Source organism: Colletotrichum chrysophilum (assembly GCF_026319265.1).
Source record: "Colletotrichum chrysophilum strain AFK26 chromosome Unknown scaffold_153, whole genome shotgun sequence".
In the NCBI taxonomy this organism is placed as follows: Eukaryota; Fungi; Ascomycota; class Sordariomycetes; order Glomerellales; family Glomerellaceae; genus Colletotrichum; species Colletotrichum chrysophilum.
Window position 1 is genome coordinate 1 of NW_026517440.1, and position 25031 is coordinate 25031.

At 54.4% G+C, this 25031-nt stretch overlaps 7 protein-coding genes across 7 annotated transcripts; 3 read left to right on the forward strand and 4 right to left on the reverse strand.

Moving 5' to 3' along the window:
* Positions 1 to 2578: 2578 nt before the first annotated feature.
* COL26b_011824 (uncharacterized protein) lies at positions 2579 to 3848 on the reverse strand (the record flags this gene model as incomplete). The annotated part of the gene is made up of 3 exons (XM_053184479.1): positions 2579 to 2732; positions 2767 to 3177; positions 3208 to 3848. The coding sequence occupies 3 exons, from the start codon at positions 3846 to 3848 to the stop codon at positions 2579 to 2581; spliced, it is 1206 nt and encodes a 401-aa protein (XP_053031547.1).
* An 8386-nt stretch (positions 3849 to 12234) lies between these two features.
* On the reverse strand, positions 12235 to 15441 carry COL26b_011825 (uncharacterized protein; the record flags this gene model as incomplete). The annotated part of the gene is made up of 1 exon (XM_053184480.1): positions 12235 to 15441. One exon carries the CDS (start codon positions 15439 to 15441, stop codon positions 12235 to 12237), a length of 3207 nt encoding a protein of 1068 aa, XP_053031548.1.
* Positions 15442 to 16298: 857 nt separating this feature from the next.
* Positions 16299 to 16985, forward strand: COL26b_011826 (uncharacterized protein; the record flags this gene model as incomplete). Its single annotated transcript, XM_053184481.1, has 1 exon — positions 16299 to 16985. One exon carries the CDS (start codon positions 16299 to 16301, stop codon positions 16983 to 16985), a length of 687 nt encoding a protein of 228 aa, XP_053031549.1.
* Positions 16986 to 17387: 402 nt separating this feature from the next.
* Positions 17388 to 18215, reverse strand: HOB3 (BAR adaptor protein Hob3; the record flags this gene model as incomplete). The annotated part of the gene is made up of 4 exons (XM_053184482.1): positions 17388 to 17782; positions 17841 to 17899; positions 17952 to 18099; positions 18155 to 18215. The coding sequence occupies 4 exons, from the start codon at positions 18213 to 18215 to the stop codon at positions 17388 to 17390; spliced, it is 663 nt and encodes a 220-aa protein (XP_053031550.1).
* Positions 18216 to 19618: 1403 nt separating this feature from the next.
* Positions 19619 to 20263, forward strand: COL26b_011828 (uncharacterized protein; the record flags this gene model as incomplete). Its single annotated transcript, XM_053184483.1, has 1 exon — positions 19619 to 20263. One exon carries the CDS (start codon positions 19619 to 19621, stop codon positions 20261 to 20263), a length of 645 nt encoding a protein of 214 aa, XP_053031551.1.
* Positions 20264 to 20447: 184 nt separating this feature from the next.
* ELP3 (Elongator subunit) lies at positions 20448 to 22221 on the reverse strand (the record flags this gene model as incomplete). The annotated part of the gene is made up of 2 exons (XM_053184484.1): positions 20448 to 21877; positions 21927 to 22221. 2 exons carry the CDS (start codon positions 22219 to 22221, stop codon positions 20448 to 20450), a joined length of 1725 nt encoding a protein of 574 aa, XP_053031552.1.
* A 682-nt stretch (positions 22222 to 22903) lies between these two features.
* On the forward strand, positions 22904 to 24270 carry TCA8 (Succinate--CoA ligase [ADP-forming] subunit alpha, mitochondrial; the record flags this gene model as incomplete). The annotated part of the gene is made up of 5 exons (XM_053184485.1): positions 22904 to 23070; positions 23188 to 23216; positions 23311 to 23437; positions 23510 to 23598; positions 23681 to 24270. The coding sequence occupies 5 exons, from the start codon at positions 22904 to 22906 to the stop codon at positions 24268 to 24270; spliced, it is 1002 nt and encodes a 333-aa protein (XP_053031553.1).
* Positions 24271 to 25031: the final 761 nt, after the last annotated feature.

Consider the following 25031-nt stretch of genomic DNA (forward strand, 5'->3'; position numbering starts at 1 on the left):
TACAAGGGTAGGCACCTAACAGCGGTGAAGCAGCCCGGGTTAGGCGGCGTACTGCGGCAGAATAGTGGGTCCAACGGAGCCGGATCTCGGTAACTGCTCCGGCGAAGCCGGAGATATCAATCCGGGCTCTAGCCCGTGACAAATAGGTTGGCTAATAGAGCAAGATGTTGAAGCGAGCAAGTTCTGGCCGGCAAAGAATGCGAGCGATCTAACCCCAATGACTGTTTGAAACCTTTGGATACAAGACCCTCCGTCATCCCATACGGAAATAGACTGGCCCGAGGAGACAGCGAGTTGCTTCTTTCTTCCCATGGACGCAATTGCCTCAACCACGTGGTCGAATTGAAGAGTCTGAACACGACAACGGGCTCTTGTGTCCCAAATTTTGACGGTTGTGCGAGCTGACCTACAAGCGAGGCGACTTTCGTCCAAGAATATTGATTTAGGACGTTCGAGTTCGTCTGACATATCTCTGATCTCACAGACACAAGAACCGTCTTCCGAATTCCAGACTATGAAGCTTTCTGCATGAGTTGACGCTAGAAGCTTACCATCCGAAGAGAATGACAAGGACGCTGCATGCCCGTCTTCGGGAAGTTGCAGCACTATAGGATTTTTGAAAATAGGCCAATCCCATATCGTCGTCGTCTCGACTGGACTTTCGTCCGGCGTCTGGGTGGCAGAAATGAGAGCTAGAGACCGTCCATGAGGCGAAGACGCAATTCCTTTGATACTGCAATCGGGGTTATAAGGTGGTCGCAGACAGTCCATGTTTTCACCGGATTCGACATCCCATATATGGAAAGCGCCATCAAAAGATGAACCCACGAGAAATCTTCCATTGTGGGACAACAAGATGATGTGTCCCCGGCGGTACCGAAGTTCATCGCCTTCCTTGGCGATGTTGATTGTGTGCAGGCGGCGGCTGGAAATTACGTCCCAACTTACAATGCTACGCGACTGCGTCAAAACGGATAATCTACCGTCGGAGGAAAACTGCATATCCTCAACTTACCTATACTTCTTATCGACGTCAAGTGTCTGAATGCAAGGGTCCCAATTGCTTGCCATCTTTGGCTTCAGCTTGATCCAATCCGGCTCTTCAAGTTTGAACATCTCTCTGATTGTACTACCGGAAGGGCTGAACACAAGTGCCGAATTGTAAACTTGGAGAGGCGCGATCTCGATGGCGTCTATGTGCAAACGAATGAATCGTCTCATGTCGTCAACTATCTTCTTCAGGCTTCGATTTTCTGTGTTGGCCTGATCGACGCATTAGGCCTGAATACAAAGAATCTTGGGGTTGATACGAGCACACTTACCACAATCTGAACGAGTGTCTGTATGCCTTTGACAGCCTCCGGTAATTTTTGAAGTATGCTGAGAGCCTCTAACCAGTGCAAGAAGGACTTTCGGACGAATGCCTCAACCTGGTTATCATCTGATAGGGCTCTCGCATCACTCACCTCTTTGAGATGATCAATCCAATAGACGCAGGAATATTCGAGCGAGGCCAATGGGTCAGACCGAGGGCGTACAATGTCGCTTGCAAAAGCCCCAGGGGAGTCCAGTTTGTAAGGATTGCGCTTCAGCTCCTTCAGACTACCCAGTGATTGGACAAACAATTGATGATGTAGGTCCCGGGTGCTGGAAAGAGAGAGTCTGTTCTTTCCTTGCTGGACGAGGAAGTCTTGCGCGGACGGGTGGATGAAATAGACCGTATTCTCTTGGATAGTAAGAAATGAACCGCATTCTCCGATTATTTCTCGCAGCACATCGTGGCTGTGCACACCCAGCTCCTGAACGAGAACTTGAAGTTCACAGAGAGTTAGTGGCCGGAACGTTGCGCAAGCAACGCTGAGAATATGCCGACAGGAATTTGCATCGCGAGATTCAATTGCATGCTCCAGCATACGGTCGTAGAGTCTCGTGAGGTCTCCAGGGATTGATTCCAACTGCGCCATGGTATGTCGTTCTTGGACCCGATTCAACTCTGCGCATACCAAGGCCACCCAGATAAAAGTGTCTCTGGCCTTCCGTGGAAGGGCTTCAAGAACAGCTTCCCGTGTCTTCGGGCTGTATCTTTTGCGCAGTGCCAGTTCTTTGACTTTGTGTCTCACGAACATACTCACAGCCTGAGATATGGATTCTTTGTTCAACTCGAGAGACAGGATGTTCTTTTGCGCTTGTTGCAGTTGTTCGTTAATTTCAGGCCAGTTTCTGCTCGAGACTATCCACTTGGCTGGAAAGGAGCCAGAGAACTCGCTGATAATGTCCATGAGCTCTGTCCGATCGGTTGAACACTCATCTAGAGCATCGACCAGTAAGATCGCATCTCTCAAATACGGTTCTCCAAGCATTTTGCCGAGTACGCTTTGTAAGGTACTGATGTCTTTGAGTGATAACTCGCCCTCAACATCGTATTTCTCTCGAACATGCGAGACTAGATCTGGGTGATTCTTGCAGAGAAGCCATATCAGACTGCGGAGTACTGAGGTCGCGCTCTTGAAATCACTATGGGTTGCCTGACAGAAGGCATAAGACAACGGACGTGAGGACTCGGCCTTCAGCTCGTCGATCATACCACAGAGAAGCATTGTCTTTCCCTTGCCTGGATCACCTCTGATCCAAAGTAGACGATTCTGTGGGTTAGAATGGAACCTCCTGAAGTCTTCATGGTCGAGTATCCATTCGTAAGAATCTTTGAGGAGTCCGCCTCCTGTCCGCTGAATCTTTGCCTTGTGAATTTCTGGGTTGATGACACACAAACGCGCAAAGCATTCCTTATCCTTGTCGTCGTGATGAAGCTTGCGCAAGATCAAGGTTTGCTGTTCAACCGCAGTCTCCACTGCTTTGATGTCCAATCGCAGGTCCTTCAGGGTGCTGTCGATATCTCGAAGGCGTCCTTTCAGCTCTTCAGAGTTATGCTGTTCCACATCTTTGCGCAAAGCTTCTTCGACACTCTGAATCGCATCGATCTTTTGTTGCCAATCGTCAACTTTGAAGACGTCTCTAATGAGAACGCCCGCTAGTTTTCTGTTGTACAAGACAACGCTCTGGATTTGATACAGCAGGAGCTTCTTGTAGAGACGAGCAATATGAGCTCTCAGTTGCGTTTGCAACTCGATCAGAGACGTGTCAGTCTCGCGGATATCGAGCAGAAGTTGCGTCAACTCCCTATGCCACCGGCTTCATTCGAGTACAAACTTGACACCGTCACGATTGATGCCCGGCTCAGTGACGGGATTGGTTATGATCTGCGAGACTATCAGTGGGGGCTTTTCCGCCTTGGTGGAGCTCCTTACATCCATGCAGGTCGTGACGCCCACCCAGGCGATAGCAGCAGTTGGCTCAGATTTGACAGCGGTGGCGATGAACTCTTTAATGTTCAGGACAGGCTGCATTCCTTCCATGATCTTTCCTTTGACCATTGCCCTCTTCTCTGTTTTCTCTAGACCCAATTCGACGAGCTTAATCATCTGCAATTGCCTACCCAGCGTGTCCTGTTTGATGGCATCTGTTTCGTTTGCAGCATCGGAAGTTCGGGTACTAGTCTTTCGCAGCTGGACAGAGAGGATCTGCTCGTATTGTTCGAATATTTTCGGTTCGTCTTTCTTGGCTTCGTCGTAAGCATCATTCCAAATTTGTCTTCGCAGTTCTTGAAGACTGATAGAGGCCAGCGTATTCGTGGTCGTAGACGTTTCAGAGGCGGGGAAGTTCGAGAGTGTGGATGCCGTCGTGGGTGTCGCTGATGTGGCTGGAGAAGTATCCGAGTGCAAGGTGGTCAATGATGGTCCATCGCTCTGTTTGGATCGATATTTCTTTCGAAGCTTGGAAACGAGCTGCATGGTGAAATGACCTTCGGTCAACGAAGAGACCAGGCTTTCAATGAAGTAATCTGTGTTTTTCAAAAAGCGAGGGGATTTGAACAATCAAAATTTGACATTTCGGCACACACAATGACGGGGACTCGTGTCAGTAAATAAGACCTTGCTCCGGAGACGCATAGATGCATGCTCATCAAGCTGCTCAACCAATTGATCACACTGCATGCGGCAGTGCATGCATTGTAGTGGGTCGAACCCATGGACTGAAGACTTTGTGCGCCTCGATTGGTCAAGTCGAGGTTAGCAGTCGAGGGCCTGCTTCTCGCACCCCATCCTGTGCCACATCGCTGCGTTAAAGACAGCACCACGGCGAGATGATTGGAGGGGTGGTCTCGAAGTCGCCAAGGTTCCAGATTGGCTTGAAAACATCCAACCACCCTACCTATCAAACGGGCTGAATGGTATGAGTGATGGAGATTTGAAGCTGCTACGTTTTGGCTGCACTCGTGGTCTTTAACAACTACTTACAGGGGTGGCGGGCTTCCATTCGATACATTTTCTTGGCCACATATGGTTTGAACTATGGCACACTTATACCTAGCCTTCTTAACATGGCCTCGATCTTTACGAAGTAGGCTTGAAATATAGAAATCAGATGTTAATAGGATGAGGTCTGGATTAAGAGTCTAGCTAACTCGGCGGATAAGTAATGTGTCGTGCCGGGTCTAAGATCTTTTCATTGATAACTTTATTATCCCTATTATCCTTATCGTCCTTATCGTTCTTGTCGTCCCTGTTATCCCTATTGCCTATGTCGTCTCTGTCCCTACTGTTGTCTCTACCTTCTACCCGCCCAGATAGCAAAACTCTGGATTAATGTTGAGCCCCTGAGTTGAGGTTGTAGATCGCAATGGCTCTGCCATAAGTGAACGTTGCAATCTAATCAAAATTATTTGCTGAGCTCTCATCAGCAGAGCCTACTTCCAACGTAATTGGTGACGGATTCCAAATTCCCCGCCTCTTGCCTTACATGCTAAAGATACAAGGTCAAGGTCCCAACAGAGGATTCCTACGTCCACGTAAAAAGAACATAAACTCAACAGCAGAAGGCCAATATCGTGGTATTGATAAAGCTATATGCGTTGCAACCACCACATTGATAATCTTAAGGCTGTTATCTAGATTTTCTTAATCGTCTGAGAGATGCTGTGGCAGCCCTCCAGATAGAAATTTGGTCGCTCTCCAACCAATTCTTGATGTCGAAACAATAAGCTGTGGCTTCCCCGTCTTGCTACTTGCGCCGTGTTCCGGACGTAAGACTGTCAGTCGAGACGAGCCGACTTCTCAATTGCCGGACAACTGCGCGCTGCGATTTCCTCCTGTGCCTAGCGAGCGTGGAAGCTGTACGCGTTCTGTCAACTTCAAGTTGTGATTGTTGTTGAAATGATGCATTGGGCATAGATAGCGAGACCTCTATGGTGTCCGCATGGTGCCCAGCGTGCAGTGGGCGCGGTCTGATTGCCTCCTCTCTAATTCGGCCTGGGCGAAGCTGCTCTGAGAACGATACCACTGATGCTGCCGGGCTATGAGAAGAAGTCTCCTCCCTGGCATTGGGTAAGGAGCTGGTTTCGAAAGTCGCAACTTTCTCTGGCTGGGCTTCTATCTCGGCATTCAGTGGTATAGGAGTCGTTGAAGAGCCATTGGCGCGAATTTCATGGCAGGCTAAGTTGGCTTCTTGGACGTTGGGCGTATGACAGAGAGGTCTGCAGGGCGATTCTATGGTGCGTCTCACAGCTTCCTCGGCGTTGCCAAGGTTGCTTGAACCGGCCGGTGGTGTACTACAGATTTCCATGACGGCATCATCTTCCAAAACTTCCGTGCCTAGAGTAAATCGTTGAGGGCTATGTGGTTCGATGCTTGGCAACTCGGATGCCGAATGAGTTCCCGCAGAATGCGATTTTGTTACGACACTCGAATGCTTTCGGTGTGGGTCCTCCGTAGCCTGATGAGCGAACATGCTCTCGAACGAGTCAAAGCCTCGAATTCTGGCATAAACCTGTAAGGTTCGAAGTTCACCTGCATCGGCACCGGAGCTTTGGCTGGGGTCGTCGAGGCTGAACGGCATCAACAGTCGTACGCTCGTCCACATGAAGGAGTCTTCTCCGTTACTCTCGCACCGCATTACCGGTACCTCGCGAGCCGACACCAGCGACTCCCCATCACCGTAACCTGCAGCCCAACTGATGATTCCCTCTTTGTCAAATTCATAACAACGAGGCTTGGGCATATCTTTATGCAAATTCAGATCGCAAAACATATCGTCACGCCCGCACATTGATAGGTCCTTCCATCCCAAGGCCATCACGACGGACGTCTTATTGGTCTTCGGGCAATTGGCCCAGTAGAGATCCCCTGGCTTGGGGTTCAAAACGTCTTCCGATACGTTTTCCTTTTGTAGTGTCTGCTGAGAGACTGCTGGCAGCGACAGACCTCGTTCGGGAGGAGGCGTGGGCGTATCGTGACGTGAGCGGGGATCATATCGGCTTCGCAATAGGTTCATGGGCTTGTATCCCATTTCAAAAGCATGGCGCACGCAATCGTTGTTCAGCTTAGCCAGTTCATCAGTACAATTGACGACACGGATGCCAAGTAAGTCGATGGCCTGGCGGAAGTCCTTTTTCAGGAAACCGTGAAGAGCACTATTGAGATGCTTCGCGGCTGCGATAAGAGCATTTTGTCTGAAATGAACGCCATGCTTGTCGCACCTGCCATCAGTTAGTATGATGCTTTTGAGTTGGTAATTGCAATAAAGCATACTTCAAAATGTAAAACTTGCTCGAGAACTTAATAATCGTATGCTTGAACTCAGCTTTACCGTCTTGGTAAACTTCGTCAAACTCTATCATTTCATTACTTGACTTTGCAGGTTGCAAGTACCCATTATTTGAGGTAATCGCATTTCTTTCCCGGTGTATTTGTAGGCCGCTTCTATCATCGATTCTCATCAAGTGGTCATGCCTCGCTGTTTGTGACGGCCTGACGTGATTTGGTGATGAATCGTGTTTGGCCTCACTTGCCCGAAATTGATCAATCCTTCGCTCAGAGCGACCGTCAATTCCGGCAAGCCATGAACCCGAAGCGTGGCCAGGGGAAGCGCTATCTCTGTCGTGATGAAACCTGCCAGTTGCCAGGGTCTCGTACGGATGGAAGTCTGCGTGAGACCTAGACATCGTGTTGTGTGGGACAGATAATGTACTGTCAGAGCGAAGAGCAAACTCAGCATTGTTAGTTGGACGACGCGTTGATGAAATATGCCTTTGATGGTATAATTCTTCTCTAAAACGAGCGTCAGGTGGTAGGGAAATCTGGGTTTGTGGTGACCATGATCGGGCCTCTGCCGGGGATGCCACCATGGCAGTACGTGCCAAGGCTGTCGCTGGGCGTATGGCCGTCGGCCTAAATGGTGTCTCCTTCGGAGCTCGTGCTATTGATATTGTCGGCAGCGGAAACATTGATTGGTGCTTACGCATTACTTCTTCCTCTTCCATTCTCAATTGTTCAAGAGCATGTGCGTATTCTCTTTCGTTCTCGGCCCTTCGAAGTGCCCGAATCTCTGATTGATAACGATCGAAGAGGCCTACGACGTCGCGTTCTAGGCGTTTCTGGTTGATGAAGCAGAAGTCATTGTGTAAGTCCTGGTCCACTAGTTGCTGTTGCCTGTGGAATCTGGCCGTAACGTCTTCTCTTGCTACATGAAAACGGTGCTGGTAACTTTCCAACGTTGAAAGCCAAATGCTGCGCTGTTGGTCCAGGGTCGACTTTTCAACGTCAGTCTTTGCCAACATCTTGTAAGGAAACTTACGTGCCATCTTGATGTTGGTGTAATGAATGTGAGCCTATCGAAGTACGCCTTGGGTGGTAGGATTTCTGCAACCCTAATTGGGATGAGCTCCGAGCGGAAAGCTGGTGCTGTCAGCGAAGTTGCTGGGACCGTACGGCGGTAATTTCGTTGGTCTGGAACAGCTGCGAATAGACTCGCCTAGATCATGATGACTAAGTAGTAAGAAAATGAATATCGGCAGGCAGACTGTCTTCAGCTGCCGCAATGGCAAAGGTGCTGGGACGTTGTTTGAGAGCTTTAGGAACCAGTCAATGAATGTGTTAAGGAGATGAAGACGACAGCACCGACTTCATTCATTGAATGATCGTTTTCAGTATGTCTAGTACGGAGATATTTAGTCATGAGCTGGCAGTTCTCCTACCTATTGAGTCAATCAGATTACAAGGGTCAATCCTGTCTCCTTTCCTTTCTAACATAGCGCAGACCGCGTAGCCCGCGTGGCCCGCGTGATCCGCGCAGCAGCGCCATGTCAACAGCCTCATAACGTCAATGTCACATCTAGTCATTGCCGTAGAGCCGGAATTCAGTTTCCGACTAGCGAAACCATTGGGCATTGTCCATGCAAAAGTGTCAGTAGTTCCTGAAGTCACAATTGGCCTTCCCCGTGCTTTGCTTCCGTCATCGACGAGATATCTTAGAAGCGCTTCAAGAACCCCGCCTTAGGCATCTCATATGACCGCGGTCAAATCCTCAGCGGCATCGCCGTCGACGCACTTTGATCATCTCTTTTTATCATCAATGCTCGATGACACATTGCTCAATGTGTCCTGCCATTCGAGACCCAGAAATGCGGACTCATGCGGACTCAAAGTGCGATTGCCTCATCATTCCGAAATTCGGACTCAATGTGCGATCGCTTGATCGTCGAAATTCGGACTCAGAGTGCGATCGCTTTATCAATAACTCGTATTCACCGTCCATGGTAAGTATGGTCGATTGACATGCCCCAAGGAAGGGTATACCTGGAGATTTGTCCCGGTGTCGCGAAAATCAAGAGAGACTCGGGAACGAGACAGATATCTCTAGTCACGGGCTAATAGATCAACTAAGACTGGGTAGCCACTGGTATGCAGTGAATCAGATCTGCGTATGCGAATGGTTCCTCGACTTGATCTTTATCATCCCAAATCGATCTACCTTTACGATTGTCGACATCTATATGCTAATGTGTCAGAGAATTGGCACTTTGTGTCATTCTTCTTGACATGCTGAACGTTTATGGCTAAAGAATAGGCGCAGCGTTGGCGCAACTACCTGTTCACCTGATCAACCTCTAACGCGTGTGCGCATGCTGATCTGAATATTTCTACCCGTATGATTTGATACTTTCTAAAGATCTTCTTTGCCGCCACGCACGGGCTTCGGTGTTATCGGCATTGAATGATGTCATAGGTTCGGTATTCCGAACCTCGTCATGACCAGTAATGAGTGCCATAAGCCTGTGGTCTCTCTTCCATCCTCAGCTTGTAGCGGATTCAGGCTTTGATAACATTAGGTACCGTTCATCAGTCCAAGACCAAGCTCACTTCCTGAGCTTTTCACTGTGGAATACCCTGGCGGAGATACTTGAACTACCTACTCCATTCGGCTGTGATATTGGTGGTTGTTCTAGCCTAGTGCAGAGTTATTTATTCTCTTTGCAACTGTTACGTTTCTGTCTCTTTCTCATGTTCTTTTGTCCTCAAGCAATTCGCTGATCTAGATAATATTGGGTGCCTTGCTCGCAGCTTACTTGAGCAACCTGGGCGTTAAACCTGACTCCGAATCGCTGAGTTAGGCTGAGCTTCTCCGCGGAAGCGTTTCTCCAAACACCACCTCGTCGCTCCGCTCGCCTACCTTAACTCCGGCCGGTTTTAGGGGCTGAAGGCAGCGTCGCTGACATGCTCTCCATTTTGATGCCTTCTCCGTAAATTTCCAGCCGGCGCTTAAATGCTCACAAGATGCTGTTGGCACTTGCTGCGGGTGTTCACAAGGCCGTTGGCACCGCCGCAGCTTAGCCACATCCAAAAGCAACAGTCATTCGGCGAACATTGAAAACAGGTCCACGTCTGTTTAGGAAATGACACGTCGCTTTTCTGCCTTTGGTTCAAGGAAGTTACTATGGCTCATAGATCAACTTCACTCATAATTCAGTCAAGATCAGGGTGAATGAAGGCGACATTGCTCGAAGGTGAATTTGAAGATTTATCTCAACCGTGGACGACAACAAACTCCAGTACCTCAATGGGAAACGACAAGGATGATCAGAGGGAGCAAACCGAAAGTCAGTCTATCACAGAAAAGTTAGGGGGTGTTGTTCGTCATGACGGTCGCCCTCCTGAGGTAGGTATGTTACTCGATCTGCGCACACTCTTTGCTGAGCAGTCTTTTCCTTTATAAAAGACCTGGATATTCCCATGTATATACCTTCAGCAATTATTGACGATGGAACACTGTTGTTCAGCTATCTACCTGTGAACGCTGACACGAGTCACATGAGCATTTCAATCGTGAGAGACTCGCCTTTCCGGGTGCAAATCTAGTCCGTGAAGTATTCTAGAAGTATCCACCAACTGCCACGATGACAGATAATGGGAGATAAAAATGAGGTCTTTAAGTCTTGCGTCAGAAGCCTAAGTGCCACAGATGTTGCAACTAGATGTTCCTCAACGGTCGGCCCGTTAGAAAACTGCCCAGTGACCTCTCGGAGAACTTCTCGCCTGCTCAGGAAACATTAGGATTCTGTCCCACATGTGTATGAATACTGACTTATTATTCAACGCCTCCGTAGCCCACTACCAAATTCGCATACTGGTGAGTTGTATATAAAACCCGCGAACATCGTTCCAACTCATAGAACAGACAATCAAGTATTGCGATGCTCGGCTACTAACATTCATCACAAGCCCACGGTAAACGCCAATTGATCTGTTGACTAAACAGACTTGACGCTTGGAGTGGTCGGGTATCGTGTTCCGAACTTAGGAACCATTCTGTTTCTCGCGTACTCCTCCTACTACCAAGCAAGATGATGGCGGGAGTGTGCCATCGAGGCGTAAACCTGAGCTGTTCTATGTGATCTTTGATTACCATGCAAAAGCGTTAGGCGACAGATCTTGCCAGCTTCACATTCATTTTGGAATAGAGGAAGCAATCAGACTTGTTACCTGTACCTTCAAAAACAAGTTTGCTTGCCATTTTATACCTTCACAGGACGCTTACTCAATCCCATGGGCTCTCAATCCCAAAGGTATAAATATCAAAGCAGGGCACCAGTCAAGGATATACCAACCAATAATATCGCAAACCAAACGGGCGGCAGATCATTGGGTTCTCCAGTGGTGTCTCCCAATCTCTTTAGGGTGCCATGACTGGATACGGAAGGTTGGAGGCCTGCAGGCATGCCAGTACCCATTCGAGCTCACATCGGAATACCCAACAAATGTTCCAAGAGAGATGAAGCAGGACACTGGCAAAGTCCCAACGCCGCGTCAAGTCAACGACTACCCGACTACCCGCCTGTCGCCAACGCGCTGTCCATCGTCGCATGCCACGCGACACATAGCACCCACTCTAATGCGACTGTATTGTCTACCGCTTTTGAAATTAAGCGGTACCTCCCCCTTTTATACCTGCAACTCTTCAGTCTCTCACACTCTCCCCCCTTCCCCAGCCATGTCTTGCCGCAGCCCGCTGTTGCCCCAACCTCCCGAGCAGCCCCCTACTGTCGTGCTTGCGTATAAGTACAGGTCACGATCAACTTCAACTTCAAAAGCAAACACAAATGTGTGTGAGCTGTGTGAGCTGTGTGTGTGATTACAAAGCCATTCGAGCTGCTCAAGAATCAGCCACGACAAGATGACAACCACAACAACCGCAGGAACCGTAACTAATAACCCGGCAGGCGTCGCGCCCCCAACTACACTCCGTCCCTCTTCACCATCGACTAACTATTCGCCTTCACTCTCCCCTGATAACAGGACACCACTATCCAGTGATCTCCCGTCCCGCCACAGCTCGCTCAAGCCCACATGAAGACGATCTGTTTACTCGTCCACCAATCTAACAAAGCAGACCTTTCACAGCGCACATTGCCCCGGCGTCTCATGTCGTCGGTCCTTGATGGCCGAATTTATACGCCATCACCCCAAATCCCTGGTTGCAAGCCAAGCTCCCGGCCGATTACCGCTCCGAAGGAAACGACAAAGCACGTCTCTGACTACAAGATATATAGCGTACGTGTATCCACTCCCAGTACTCGCATAACCGTGACCCCCTAGCTCAAGTTACGACGAATTGGGCTTACTTGGTGAGATCTACCAACCTCATTACTCCAGTCTTTGCATGATGATTAGACTACGACGAGGACGAAGACGACGAAGACGACGAAGACGACGACGAAGAGGGCGACAACGACGATGAGTGCGACAACGCAAACACCATACCCGCATAACAGAAGCAACCATCAGAGACACATGCACTCACTCAGACCACACTTCAATTCATTTACCTAGCTCGATTGCCCGTTTATCCCTCCTCCAACGGCGTCCTCACGAAAATCTCCAAAACCCCCCTGACCCTCTCCTCCACAGCCTTCCTCTCCTTCGCCGCAGCTGGCACGCCAACCCTGCAAACCGCCCTCCCACAGACTTCGGCGACCCTCCTCTCCCTTGTGCGCCGCCTCGCCAGCGCCGCCTCCGCCGCGGCATTCCCGCCAGTTAGCCGCCTGAAGCTCAGACTCCGCCGGTTAGGCTTCGGCATCGTCAGCGCCTCGACCTCGGACCTCGAGATCGGCGCGAGCTCCGAGACAACCTTGGACAGCGTGGCCGTCAGGAACACGAAGGCGATATTGTGATTCGGCGCGGTGGCGAGGATGTCGAGGACGGCTGTCTTATCGTCCTCGATCTCGCGAGCGGGGCGTGATGTGGTTGCGACTTGCGGGATGGCGACCTCGATCTTGGCCCAGAGGGACGCGGTGATGATACCATCCGTGAGGCCTGACAGGAAGAGGAGGAGGACCTCAGCAATAACCTCGAGGCGGTGCAGGGAGGGCGTCTCAACGGGGAGAGCGTCGACGAGGGGCTGGTCTGTGTCGAGGGCCTCGATGAGTGCAAGCACCTGCGCGTCGCGGGCGTCTCTGTCCTTGAACAACCACGCCGTGTCGTCGAACGGCCAGCCGGGCTTGTCGCCTGGGATGAGGTGCTCCTCAATCATGTTTGCGTCGGCGATGGCGCGGGAGGTCATCACTTCGACAGCCTCGGTGAGTTTGAAGAGCTCCTTGGGGGCCGCGCAATGGACGTCGAGATCATAAGGGATCGAGCCTGAGCCATTGGGGACCCGTGACCTGACGAACTTGCGGATTCCTCCGTCCGGAGTGCGGATGAGTTCGTCGATCGATCTGCCGAAACATGTCGGGAGCCAGGAGGCGCGGACGGGAATGAAGTGGTCCCGGCCGTCTTCCACGCGAAGAACCAGGATGTCTTCCAGCGATGAGCGGCCGTCGTTGAGGGCTCTTACGTGAGACATGTCGTTGACGTGCACCTCCAAGACAGCGCTGATTGTCTCGCCTGGTTCGAGTGTCACTTCACTGCCGAGGTCCGGTTGTTCTCCGTCTTCAACGTCGGCCCGTTTGAATGATGTTCTGAGCCATGACGGCGGACTAGACGAATCAGAGTCGTCCTCGATGGTAGGCGTCTCGACAAAAGCAAACTTGGCTGGGACGCGCCCGGTATTCGCGAGAGTCAGCGTGGCAGTGTGTCTGCTGCGATATCCAATGTCTCCAAAGTCCACGGCCTCGCCAATATCCACCGCTCCCGTCTCATCCTTGGCCTGAAGATCGTGGTTATCCAGAATAACTGTGATGAGCGGCCGCCCCTCGTTTTCGGCCCGGTCCAGCTCCTTTGCAACCTCGGCGTGGACCTTCGCTTTCAGGTCGGGCACCACGGCGTCGTAGTCAAGTGTGAAGACGGAAATGATGGGCTTGTGGTCCGAGGAGATGATCCGTTGATGTGAGGTGTAAATGTCCAGCTGTATCCTATCGGTGAAGCCTTCTTTCGTGACACCTTCCTCCGGCTCATTGTCATCCTCGTCGTACTCATCGTAATCGACACCAGCTTCGCCAGTCGGCGGAGGCTCCTCACCGTCCGCATCTGGGTCGTAGTCGAACAGGACACTCTCATCGTCAGTCGCATGATCCAGCCCCTGTGCCGTCATCTCCTCGTCTTTCTTCTTCGCCTCCTCGGCATCCTTGACCTGCTGCTCGTATTCCTCCCTATCCTTTCGTGTCCGGTACAGAATCCGATCACACCAGCTTGGTGCTCTCTGCTTCTCGCTCGAATCAAACAGACTAATAGTCCCAACATCGTATTTATAAGACGGCAAAAACGTAATCGGCCCTTCCCGCCAACCGTCGTGGAAGGCCTTCTTCTCCTGAATAATTCGCCGCAGCTGGTCATGCGGCAGCAGCGAATCCAGCGTCGCCTGCAATGAGGCAGGGTCATCGCTCGGGTCCGGCAGAAACTCGTCAGGATCCGGCAGCGAGCTCGCCGAGTCGTGCTCACTGGGCTCCGACGAGAGCGTCGTTTCGATAGTGGACGTATCATCGTCGCTATCCTCCGCCTTGCCGCTCTTGGAGCTCTTCACCACCAGCACTTCGCCGCCCGCGATGACTTTGCGGCCCCGTTTATCCAAATCGTACTCTCCGCGTGTATGCAGCAACAACAGCCGTCGGATATCGTTTCCAGGAAGCCCGTCTACCCTGAAGTTTAGATCACCAAGCCAAAACGCAAAGTCCTCGTCGCCAATCTTCTCCGGCTCTGCGTCGTTCTCCCCGGCCAAGTTGATGGGATCGAACTGCGTCCGAGACATAATCTGTCCGACATCCCAAAGTCTACGGTCAAGATACGTTTGCTCCGCGCCGCTAGCAAGGTGGCAGTTGACAAAGACCATGCGCGTCGTCTCGCCCAGCAGCATCCTTGTCGTGACTGCACCCTTGTTACCGAGGTATCCAAACAATCCCGTGCCCACAGAGACAGTGCTCACGTTGCTGATGGTCGGGGCGACCTCCGGAGATGCGTACGCCAGCAGACACAAGCCTGACATTTGCTCTGCCGCCACCAGCTCGTAGCCGGGCGGCATGGCCGCTTCTAAAGCGTCCTTCCACTTGTTTATGGGCCCCGGGTCGGAGTACATCCGGTTCATGTAGTCCCTCGCCATGTTCAGGTCGACAATCTCCTGCAGGCCGAGCACGTACAGCCCAATCTTGTCGCCTCCAACCACGTGCACGGCGTCCGGCTGTGTGGCCGTAGCCGCAGCCGGCACTGGTGACTTTGGGTTCGAATTCGAGATTGGAGACTTTGGATTCGACGTTGTCGACGTTGGAGACTTTGGGTTCGAAGAGCTCTCAGCCACATCATTGTCATCTTCAGCGGCGAGCTTGGTGTCCAGCGTCGGCGTGGGAGGGATGGGCGGGTTTGTCTCGACGGTCTCGCCATCGCCCACATTCAGCCGTGACAGTGCCGCATCGAGCCCGTAGCCGTCCACGAACCAGCTCGCGAGGTCCTTGTCGGTGCCGGGGCACGCGGCGACGTTCCAGGTGCCGATCTTGACGCGGATGCGGTGTGGGCGGACATACTCTGCGCGGCGAGCGAAGACGGCACGGGCGAGGGACTGGGGCGTCGAGGTGAGGTCGACGGGGTCGGAGGTCGTCGAGGGGATGGTGTCGGAGGGCGCCATCGCGGAGGGCGAGGCTTGCGGTGCCTTTGTGTGTACTCAGAGCAGTTTTCGAACTTGGCGAAAGACGATAGGTAGGGGTTTTGGGTGCGGATATAGGGGGGGACAGCGGCTGCGCCGGTGGGCTCGGGAGGGTTCGTGTGGCTTGGGAGTGGATGGTGGTCGATCAGGCCGGAGTCGTCCGGCGCATGATGTTCGTATTTTCGGTGCAGAGTCGTCGTAAGTGAGGTCACGGACCAGGATGGTGAGGATTATGCGTTGGGGGAAGGGAGACCGGAGGACGGGACGGGAGCTGGCCCAAAGGTCGTAGGGATACCGGACGAGGCGGCTGCGAAGCTGTCGTGTTGGTGGTGGTGTCGAGAGCACTTCACTATATGGGGAAAGAAATGTGGGAGAGGAGCAAAAGGGTCCAGACTGAAGAAACGGGTGAAGCACGAGACGATGTGCCCAGGGATCTTGTTCTGCAGTGACAATACGTAGCAGTGACAGTCCACTCAGTCAGTGTCTGTGACTCCGGGCGGCAGGGCGAGTCGGGCACTTTTCGGTGGGTGGCATCAGTGACGTGCATCCCTCCCTCGCTCCCTTTCCTCAGTGGCCAGTGCCCGTGTTTTTGGGGGTCACTTGGAATGACAGGGGGAGGCCCAGCTGAGGTCCAGCACATCCCCTCAGTATGAGATGCACTGCCACAGCCGGCATTGGCGGGGTGAGTGAGCTGCGATAAGATGATCCGGCCACACGATAAGGCTGCCGGACCCACCTCAGAACTGACCTCATCCAAGGTACTCGCAGCCTTACGAACCGCGCCTTCACACCTCGCGATTCCGTCACCAAACACCATCACCACCACCAGACAACCCAACATGTCCCGCCAAACCCCCCGCAAACGCGGCCACAACCGCCACCCCTCCAACGGCCCGCGCCCCGTCCAGTCCGACTACGAATCCGACGCCGCGCACTACCTCGACACCCACCCCGTCCCGGACCCGAACCCGGCCCTCCTCCACCGCACAAACACCGACCTCAACCTCTCGGTCCTGCGCCGCTACCTCCCCTCCATCAACGCCACCCTCTCCATCGCCGCGAACGCCGTCGTCTACACCTTCAACCCCTCCCTGCCCGGCTGGGACAAGACCGGCATCGAGGGCACCTACTTCCTCTGCATGCAGGACCCCCTCCCTGGTGTACCTGCGGCCCCGCGCGCCTGCATCTTCGTCCTCAACCGCCGCGGCCTCGAGAACGTCATCCTCGACCTCGGCGATGTCGCCGACTTCGAGGTCATGGACGAGATCTACATCTTCCGCCTGCGCGGCGCCGCCGAGGAGAACAAGGTCATGGGCATCTGGATCCACGCCGACAAGGACGACACCCGCGTCATGAACGCCGCCATGATCGGCGAGACGCTGAAGCAGGTGCGCGCCTTCCAGGAGAGCGGCGCCGCCCAGCAGCTGCCGCCCCAGGCGGAGGAGCTCGGTCCCGCGATGCAGGCAATCGGAAGGAAGCTGAGCCTGAGCGACCTGTTTGGCGCGCAGAACGGCGTCAAGGGCTAGGAGCTCATGGTGCGGGATGCGAAGGCTAGAGGTGTGGAGTTGATGAGGAAGAGTCAGGGGTGGGAGGGCGCCGCGGAGTGGTGTAGAGGATGAAAGTCAGGTTCATGAGCATCTCGTCTGAGAAACAGACTACCCAGATGGACGCCAGCATTACGACAACGGCATAGAGACGAAAAGTAGGGCTCGATGAAATGAGCAACGGAAAAAAGCAATGATACCCATAATTAAGAAAAGTCATTTTTCATACATGAGAGAAAAAGGGGCAGGAGACACAACCCCCCCTCAGTCGTGACGCAGGTCTAGGGGCCATCCTCTATTAATGGAAAACCCCCCAAATCCCATTTCCGGCCGTGAACCGCCATTACCACATGAAAACGTCCCCAGGGCAGCCTAGCCGCAAACTTATACCGTGCCGCTGATGCTCAGCTCCCGAATCTCCTGCAACACCTGCTCGACCCGCTGGTCCAGGTGTCCCTGCGCGTACTGCTCTCTCGTGTCGGCGTCGAGGTACTGCTGCACCTGCGCCATGCGGCTGTACGCCTCCGCGCAGAAGCGCAGCTGGATCTTGACGAGCGCCTCGAACGACGGGTCGAGGTACGGCACGCGCAGGTCGATGAGCTGTGGCAGCTCCGTCGACAGCTGCTCGTTGAGCTGCTCGTACGCCGCCTTGGCCATCTCCATCTCCTTCTCGGCCCGCGGCAGCTTCGTCACGTCCTTGTCGGGCTTCTCGACGAGCTTCTTGACCTTGGCGCGGAGGGCGTCGTAGTCGAGGAGCTTGTGGCCGCGCTTCTTAATGCCTGCGGGGTTATGGTGTTACTATGTTAGCCATCGTGGTGGTGGGTAGAGAGCACGTACACTCGTTTACGTCGGGGAAGTATGCGCAGAAGCGGGAGATGGGTTCGAGGACGGCTTGTCTGTGGTTTCGTCAGTCGCCGTACTTCCGGGCGGGGGGCCGCAAGGACGTACTGGTACGGTCCGTCGAGCGCCTTGATCGTCTCGGCGTCGAGATCCTCCACGGCCTGCTTGTAACTCCTGCTCACGCCGTCCTTGGCGCCCGAGTCGCCGTAGAACGCATCTATCGTCTCGGCGATGCGCATCTGGGACGCCGTCATGGCTTCAATCCGTCAGCCCAACCTGTCCACCGTCTGTCTTGGCGACACGCAACTCACCTCGCAACGAATCAAGGTATCCCTTCGCCTCCTTCTGCAGCCGTAACGATGCGGCCTCCATGGTTCTGAATCGTCTATTCAAAAGGGAATGCCCAATCAGCAATTCGCTCTCGGTCGGGCGTGTCGCGTGTGTGCCGTGCTCACCTTTCCTCAACCTCGTAGTCTCGGTCGTTCGTCTTCTCCACATGCCCTGCCAAGCGTCAGAACCGATCGTCGGGGGGAAATGCCGTTGGATGACGAACCCGTCTTCATCATCACCTGCGTCGTCGCGCGGTTGACATTCTTCTTGAATCCTGCAGCCCGTCAGCCTTCGTTCCTGCCCAATGTGTGTTTCGCGGTCCCTCTGCGCGGGAGGGGGTTTGGTTTCGTTCGGTTTCGCGAGTGGCGTAATGCGTACCTGCCCACGACATCTTGCCGGTTTCCTCTCACTCAGGCAAATCCACTTAAAAAACACAAAATGCCAATCGGGGAGTCGTGCTCGTTGTGCTGAGGTATTAATTCTCGCGTGTCGTCGTCGGGTATCTCTGTTTCGAGGTAGGTGTGTGCGTCCTTGGAGGGTGGGAGTTTGTTTCGTCGTCTGAAGGTTTGTTGTAGGTCAAGGGAAAGGGCGGCTTTGGTGGTTTTGATTGCGCGGACGAATCACTCAAACCCAGGCTGGGGAAACCCAACAACAATGGAAGACAGTGCAGTGCAGTGCAGTGCAACAGTGGGCAGCAACAAGCGGGAAAACCGACGTCAGCGACAGAGGCTCAGACTGCGCCACGTCCTTAGCGGCCTTGGCCCCTCCAACAGGTGCTGTGGTGTGCCTAGCGCCGGGTGAGCTGTGGCGCAGCGCTGGCCGCAAGTGCCGCTTTGCCGGGTCCACTCTGGTTGGGCTGCTTTTATGCTTAACAGGGCTGAATGTGAATCACTTCAAAGATCAGCAAATGAAGGAGCCAGCTTCAGTTGAAAGTGTCACCAACTTCAGATTGTTTTGACTGTTCTCTCTTCAATTCACTGTAAGTGAGAGTTGCACGTGGGAAGATGCTTTCTTCTCATCCCACAGTCCCTTATCCTATAGTCTCATGCAGCACCTGTGAAAGCAAATCCCCTTTGTCCATTGCTCATTCAAACTATTTCTTCTTCAAGATTTCAGACTCTTGGTTGCCCGGGCATCTATCTAGGACCGTTTCACCTTCTCCTTTGTGCTATCAGTAGCTCCTGGTGACGGTGTCAGCTTCCTTTTCAAAGTGCAGGAGTTGTCACCAGCAACTGAGCTATCCCTCGCTTACATAACTTATCCAGAAACCAAAAACCTTGTGCACAACATACACACCCGCCTTATGCAGCCTTATGCAATCCGGGCCCCACCTCCAATCGCAACCTCCAATTCTTCAAGCTCCAACCGTTACCCAAAAATCTCCAAGACCCCCGAACCCGAACCCGAACAACAACCAAGCACCACCACCGCAGCCGACGCACACGATGGCGGCCCCGAAACAAGCCGCCGCCCGCATCCTCCTCATCTCCCTCGGCAACCCGCGCCCCTACACCGACACCCTCCACTCCGCCGGCCACCGCATCCTCAAGCACCTGCAGACCTACCTCCCCGCCCAGCCCGTCTTCTCCAGGACAACCGACTTCAGCGCCGGCAAGGGCTGCCAGGCCTCCATCGGCGAGCGCTACTCCCTCCTGCAATCGCCCACGCAGATGAACGTGTCAGGCGGCTTCGTCAAGCGCGCCTTCGAGCGCGAGCTGCGCCGCATGGGGGGCCGTGTCGACCTGCTGCATCTCGTCGTCGTCCACGACGACCTCGAGCTGGGCCTGGGCGACGTCCGGCTGCGCAAGTGGTTGAGCAGCCACAGGGGTCATAACGGCGTCAAGAGCATCAACAGGAACCTGAAAAAGTCAGACTACGAGGGCGCAAGGTGGGCGAGGATATCGGTTGGCATTGGCCGGCCCGAGGGGCGCGACCGGGAGGAGGTTTCTAGCTATGTGCTTCGTCCCATGACAGACACAGAGACGCGCGCGCTTGATGAGGCGGTGCCTGAGGTCTTGCTAGCCCTGGCCGACTTTGAGAAGAAGCTGGAGGAGTACGCAACGCTCCCCAAGGCGCAGGCTGCGGATTGAGGGAAGCCAGCGTTGACCAATTCCTCCCTAAGCACACCGCGGCGGAGACCGCGTGGCGATGAACGAGTCTGCTGCACATGGCTGCCATATTCATTCGCCGCTCTCTCAGTGCTGGCCGACGTCCTCCGTCTATATCAGCCTCCGATACCCGCCAAAATTCGGTCTTGAATCATCAACCCTCCGCTCAAGCCTGGTCCGGTCCAGGTCGGCCGTCGAGCCACTTGCTCATATACGGCCCATCAAGCCAATACCCGAGTTTGGCGTAGTAGCTCCTCACACCAACACCAGAAATGACACTAATCTTCTCACTGCCATGCTCATCCCTCGCTATCCTCTCCGCCTCCTCCATGAGGAGGGTGCCGAATCCCTGGTGCTGGAACTTCTTCGGGTCACGCGCGTGCACCGGCACCGCCGTGCCGTATACGTGCAGCTCTCTCACGAGACTGGTCGGCTGGCCGACGAGTTCCTCGCGGTAGGTGTACTTCTCGGTACACTTGCGCAGACGCAAAAGGGCTACAAGGATGTCCTGCTTCGGGTCCTCGTAGGCGAGGAACGTCTCCCAACCGCCGTTGGCCGTGTAGTCTCGTCGCACCAGCTCAATCTGATTCGGCCGGATCTTGTTCTTCACCTCGTTCACGCCGACCTCGCGTGTCCTCACGTCTCGACATGTGGTGCCAAAGTCCTTCATCCTCGCCAGCGCCAACTCGCGCAGGTTGCCGTTCTCAACGCCGGAGGTGACCAGGGGCATGGGAATGTCTCGCTGGACACGGTAGATACGCGTCCATGGTGGGATCAGTGCCAATATCCTCGCGACTAGATCGATGAGCCCGTTTGGTGTGTAGTTCTGGTAACGTCCTGTGCGCCACAGCTCGTAAAGACCTGTGCCTCTGATAACAAGCGTCGGGTAAATCTTGAGGCCGTCTGTTCTGAAAGCGGGGCTCTCAAAGTACTCTCTGAACTGGTCTAGGTCTCTCTCCATGCCCACGTTCGGCAGGTCGGGCATCATGTGGCTGACGACCTTGAACCCGGCATCCTTGGCGAGGCAGAATGTCTCGGCGACGGCAGCGACCGTGTGACCGCGATTTGTGTCTCTCGCAACGTCCTCGTAAAGCGACTGCACTCCAATCTCCAGTCTCGTGCATCCGTACCGCAGCATGTCGGTCAAGTGGGGCTGCCAGCAGTAGTCTGGTCTCGTCTCGATCGTGATGCCGACGCACTTGATGTTGCTCATGTCGCTGGCCTCCACTGCCTCGTCCACGTTCGACGTCTGGTAGCCGCTCAGAGCGTTGTGCAGCTGTGCGATGAAGTCTTCTCTGTAAGAGACCGGCAGGGACATGAAGGTGCCGCCCATGATGATGTACTCGACCTTGTCGACGGAGTGGCCGAGGGACTTGAGCTGGTCGACGCGGCCGCGGGCCTGCTCGAAAGGGTCGTATCGTGCTCGGATGGCGCGCATCGATGTCGGCTCGTATCCGGTGTAGGACTGTGTGCTGTACTCAAAGTCGGAGTCGGGGCCGCCTGGGCAGTAGACGCAGATGTTGCCGGTGTAGGCGATATGCGGACACCTGTGTGGCTTGCACATGACGGCGACGACTGCGATACCAGATGATGTGCCTGGGATATGTCAGTCAAACTCGTGTCATGTGGAGTAAGAGAGACCCACGGATTGGCTTCGCAATGAGCTTCGGTAGAATGTACTTCTTGTAGTGCTCGGGAATGGCGGCGATGATGGCTGTCAAGGGCGGGATGTTGGCGAGCTTGTGCTTGCGCGCAAACTTGTTGCGCAGGGAGTTGAGGTTCAGATCCCTCTGGGGCTTCTTGGGGTCGCGAACGGCCTCATGGTCCTCGATCAGGGCGTTGGCGATGTCTGCGCAGCATCGCAGGAAGCGCTCGTTCTCGGGGGGCAGGTTGACGTTGGAGGTCCGCGTCTTGGTGACGGTGACGGTCGCGGTCGCCATGGTGGAAGGTGATGTAGGTGATATGGCGGATGCTTTGTTTCGATGTTCAGTGCTCTGGGGTTTCGTTTCGTCTGGCTCGTCGTGGGTTTTGTTGTTTGCAATATCAATCTCCGCAAGGTCAAAGAGCTGGAGTCACCACTAGTCGCTGTCCCTCACTTTTGGGAAATTTTGGAGGGACCGTCAAATGCAGGTCGCTGGCGTGGGATGGTGGGGTAATCAGCCACACCTTGAGAGAAAACGCACCGCCACACGTCAGACAGCAGTGGGGTGCTGACCGTGCCCCAATCTGCAGCCGGTAATTGGCCCGGCCGGATTATCTATTGCGACCGACTGGTGCGGGTTTTCCCGGGCTGCAGGCCCCGTGGCTCGCGCTGCAGACCCGATTGTCTCGAAAGAGCTCGGTTCAAGTTTTGCTTGGTGCCAGTTCGACCCTTCTTTTCGGAAAGTGACGTGAATTGCTGCAGCTCCTCCTGTCCTGTCTCTTTTTACGATACCTACCTTACCGAGATACTCCAACTTTGCAGCATCTCGCTCTCCTCGGCCACTCTCCCCTCCATCCTCCGTCCTCCCACCGCCCCCCCACCGACTCGGTCTCTTTAATTGCGCCACACCGTTTTGTGTTGCGCATCCTTTCCTTCTCCTTTCAACGCACTTCCCACACGCAACCACACAGACGCCCAGCATGCAGTCCTTCTCGAGACAGATGCGCCCGGCAGGCAAGCTGCTGAACCAGGCCGCCAGACGGTCCTACAGCGCCGCCACCGGCCCTTACACCAAGACCATCGACAACCTGCGCATCAACGGCGAGACCAAGGTCCTCTTCCAGGGCTTCACCGGCAAGCAGGGAACGTAAGTGGTGTTATCTTTGTCCGACGCCCGCCGCCCCTAGCTCGGCCAGCTGGCGATATCAGAACGCAGCAGAAATGGTGTGTGCAAGCTGGCTAACACGTATCTCCCTCGCGATAGCTTCCACGCGCAGCAGGCCATCGACTACGGTACGCGATGCTATTTCCGAACCGCAATTGCGCATCCCGCGCGTCTATAAAGACAATCTCCGAGGCTGATATCTTTTCTCCCCCACCCGTGTAGGCACCAAGGTCGTCGGTGGAACGAACCCCAAGAAGGCCGGCCAGGAGCACCTCGGTCTCCCCGTCTTCGGCAACGTCAGCGAGGCCGTCAAGGAGACTGGCGCTACTGCCACTGCCATCTTCGTCCCGTACGTCATCACGTCGCGAAAGAAGCTTGCTTGAACATATCAAGAGACCCGAGTTGACACCCCAGCACACAGCCCCCCTCTGGCCGCCGCCGGTATCGAGGAGGCCATCGCCGCCGAGATCCCCCTCGTCGTCTGCATTACTGAGGGTATCCCCCAGCATGGTACGTCGACATACTCACCTCACATCCCACACCGAAGCTTCCCCACTTGCAAGCTCCGATAAGCTTACACTTACCTCGCCAGACATGGTCCGCATCACCAACATGCTCAAGACGCAATCCAAGACCCGCCTCGTCGGCCCTAACTGCCCCGGCATCATCGCCCCCGGCCAGTGCAAGATCGGCATCATGCCCGGCTTCATCCACAAGCGCGGCCGCATCGGTATCGTCTCCCGCTCCGGCACCCTGACCTACGAGGCCGTCAACCAGACCACCCAGGCCGGCCTCGGCCAGTCCCTCGTCGTCGGCATCGGCGGTGACCCCTTCTCCGGCACCAACTTCATCGACTGCCTCAACGTCTTCCTCAAGGACGAGGAGACGGACGGCATTATCATGATCGGCGAGATCGGTGGTTCCGCCGAGGAGGACGCCGCCGACTTCCTGCGCGCCAACAACACCGTCAACGGCGGCAAGCCCGTCGTCTCCTTCATCGCCGGTATCTCCGCGCCCCCCGGCCGCCGCATGGGTCACGCCGGTGCCATCGTCTCCGGCGGCAAGGGCGGTGCCGACTCCAAGATCTCCGCCCTCAAGTCCGCCGGCGTCATCGTCGAGCCCTCCCCCGCCGGCCTCGGCAAGGCCCTGTACGACGAGTTCGTCCGCCGCGACCTCCTGTAAATCGCGCGCGCTCGACGTTCAGAACTCTCGATGAAACCATCACCTCCTGCGTGGGACGAAACCGTAAAGAAGAGGAGGAAAATACTAAGTGAACCTGTGTACGTAACATGTTAAAGAGACCTGTTTGAAGCGTGGTAGCAGTCCGCCGACGCGGTGCCCAAGGCGCGCTCATCTGGGCGTGGAGGAAACGAGGCGATTTTCCTGCATCGTGTGTCGTATGTGTGTAACGTCGTCGAGATGTTTGCCGCCGCGCCGCTTCCCCCACCATGAAACTCGATAGACTGGAATTCGGCAACGCTGGGCAGGGAGGGAAATTCAAGAAAGAATTAGAGGAAATGCCCCAGTTTTTGTTCCTCGCGTGCGCCGTGTATCGCGGAAGTGCCTTATATATTATGCTGCTATGGCGTACTTGCCGACTGCTACACAAAACCGTACCCCTCCCGCATCTAATTCGTCCCGTCGTACGACTCCCCATACCGGGGGTGGAGGGGAGTGCCAGGGGTCGTCCGTCTCCGAACCCCGAGGGGAAACAATCACGCCTGGGCCGGCCCGACGCAGGTAGAAATATGGGGCGAGCAGACGCCGGATCAATGGATGCAGGCATTTGGCAGACACCTCAGACAGCCTTGCCTGACCTTTCACATTGTGAGGGATCCGTAATCGGGGAAAGTGGCCTGCAGCTTGGAAGCGCTGGATGCTACATTCCATGCATTGGCTTGATGCATTTTACACGATGAAATGGGAGTGCTCTACTATTGAAG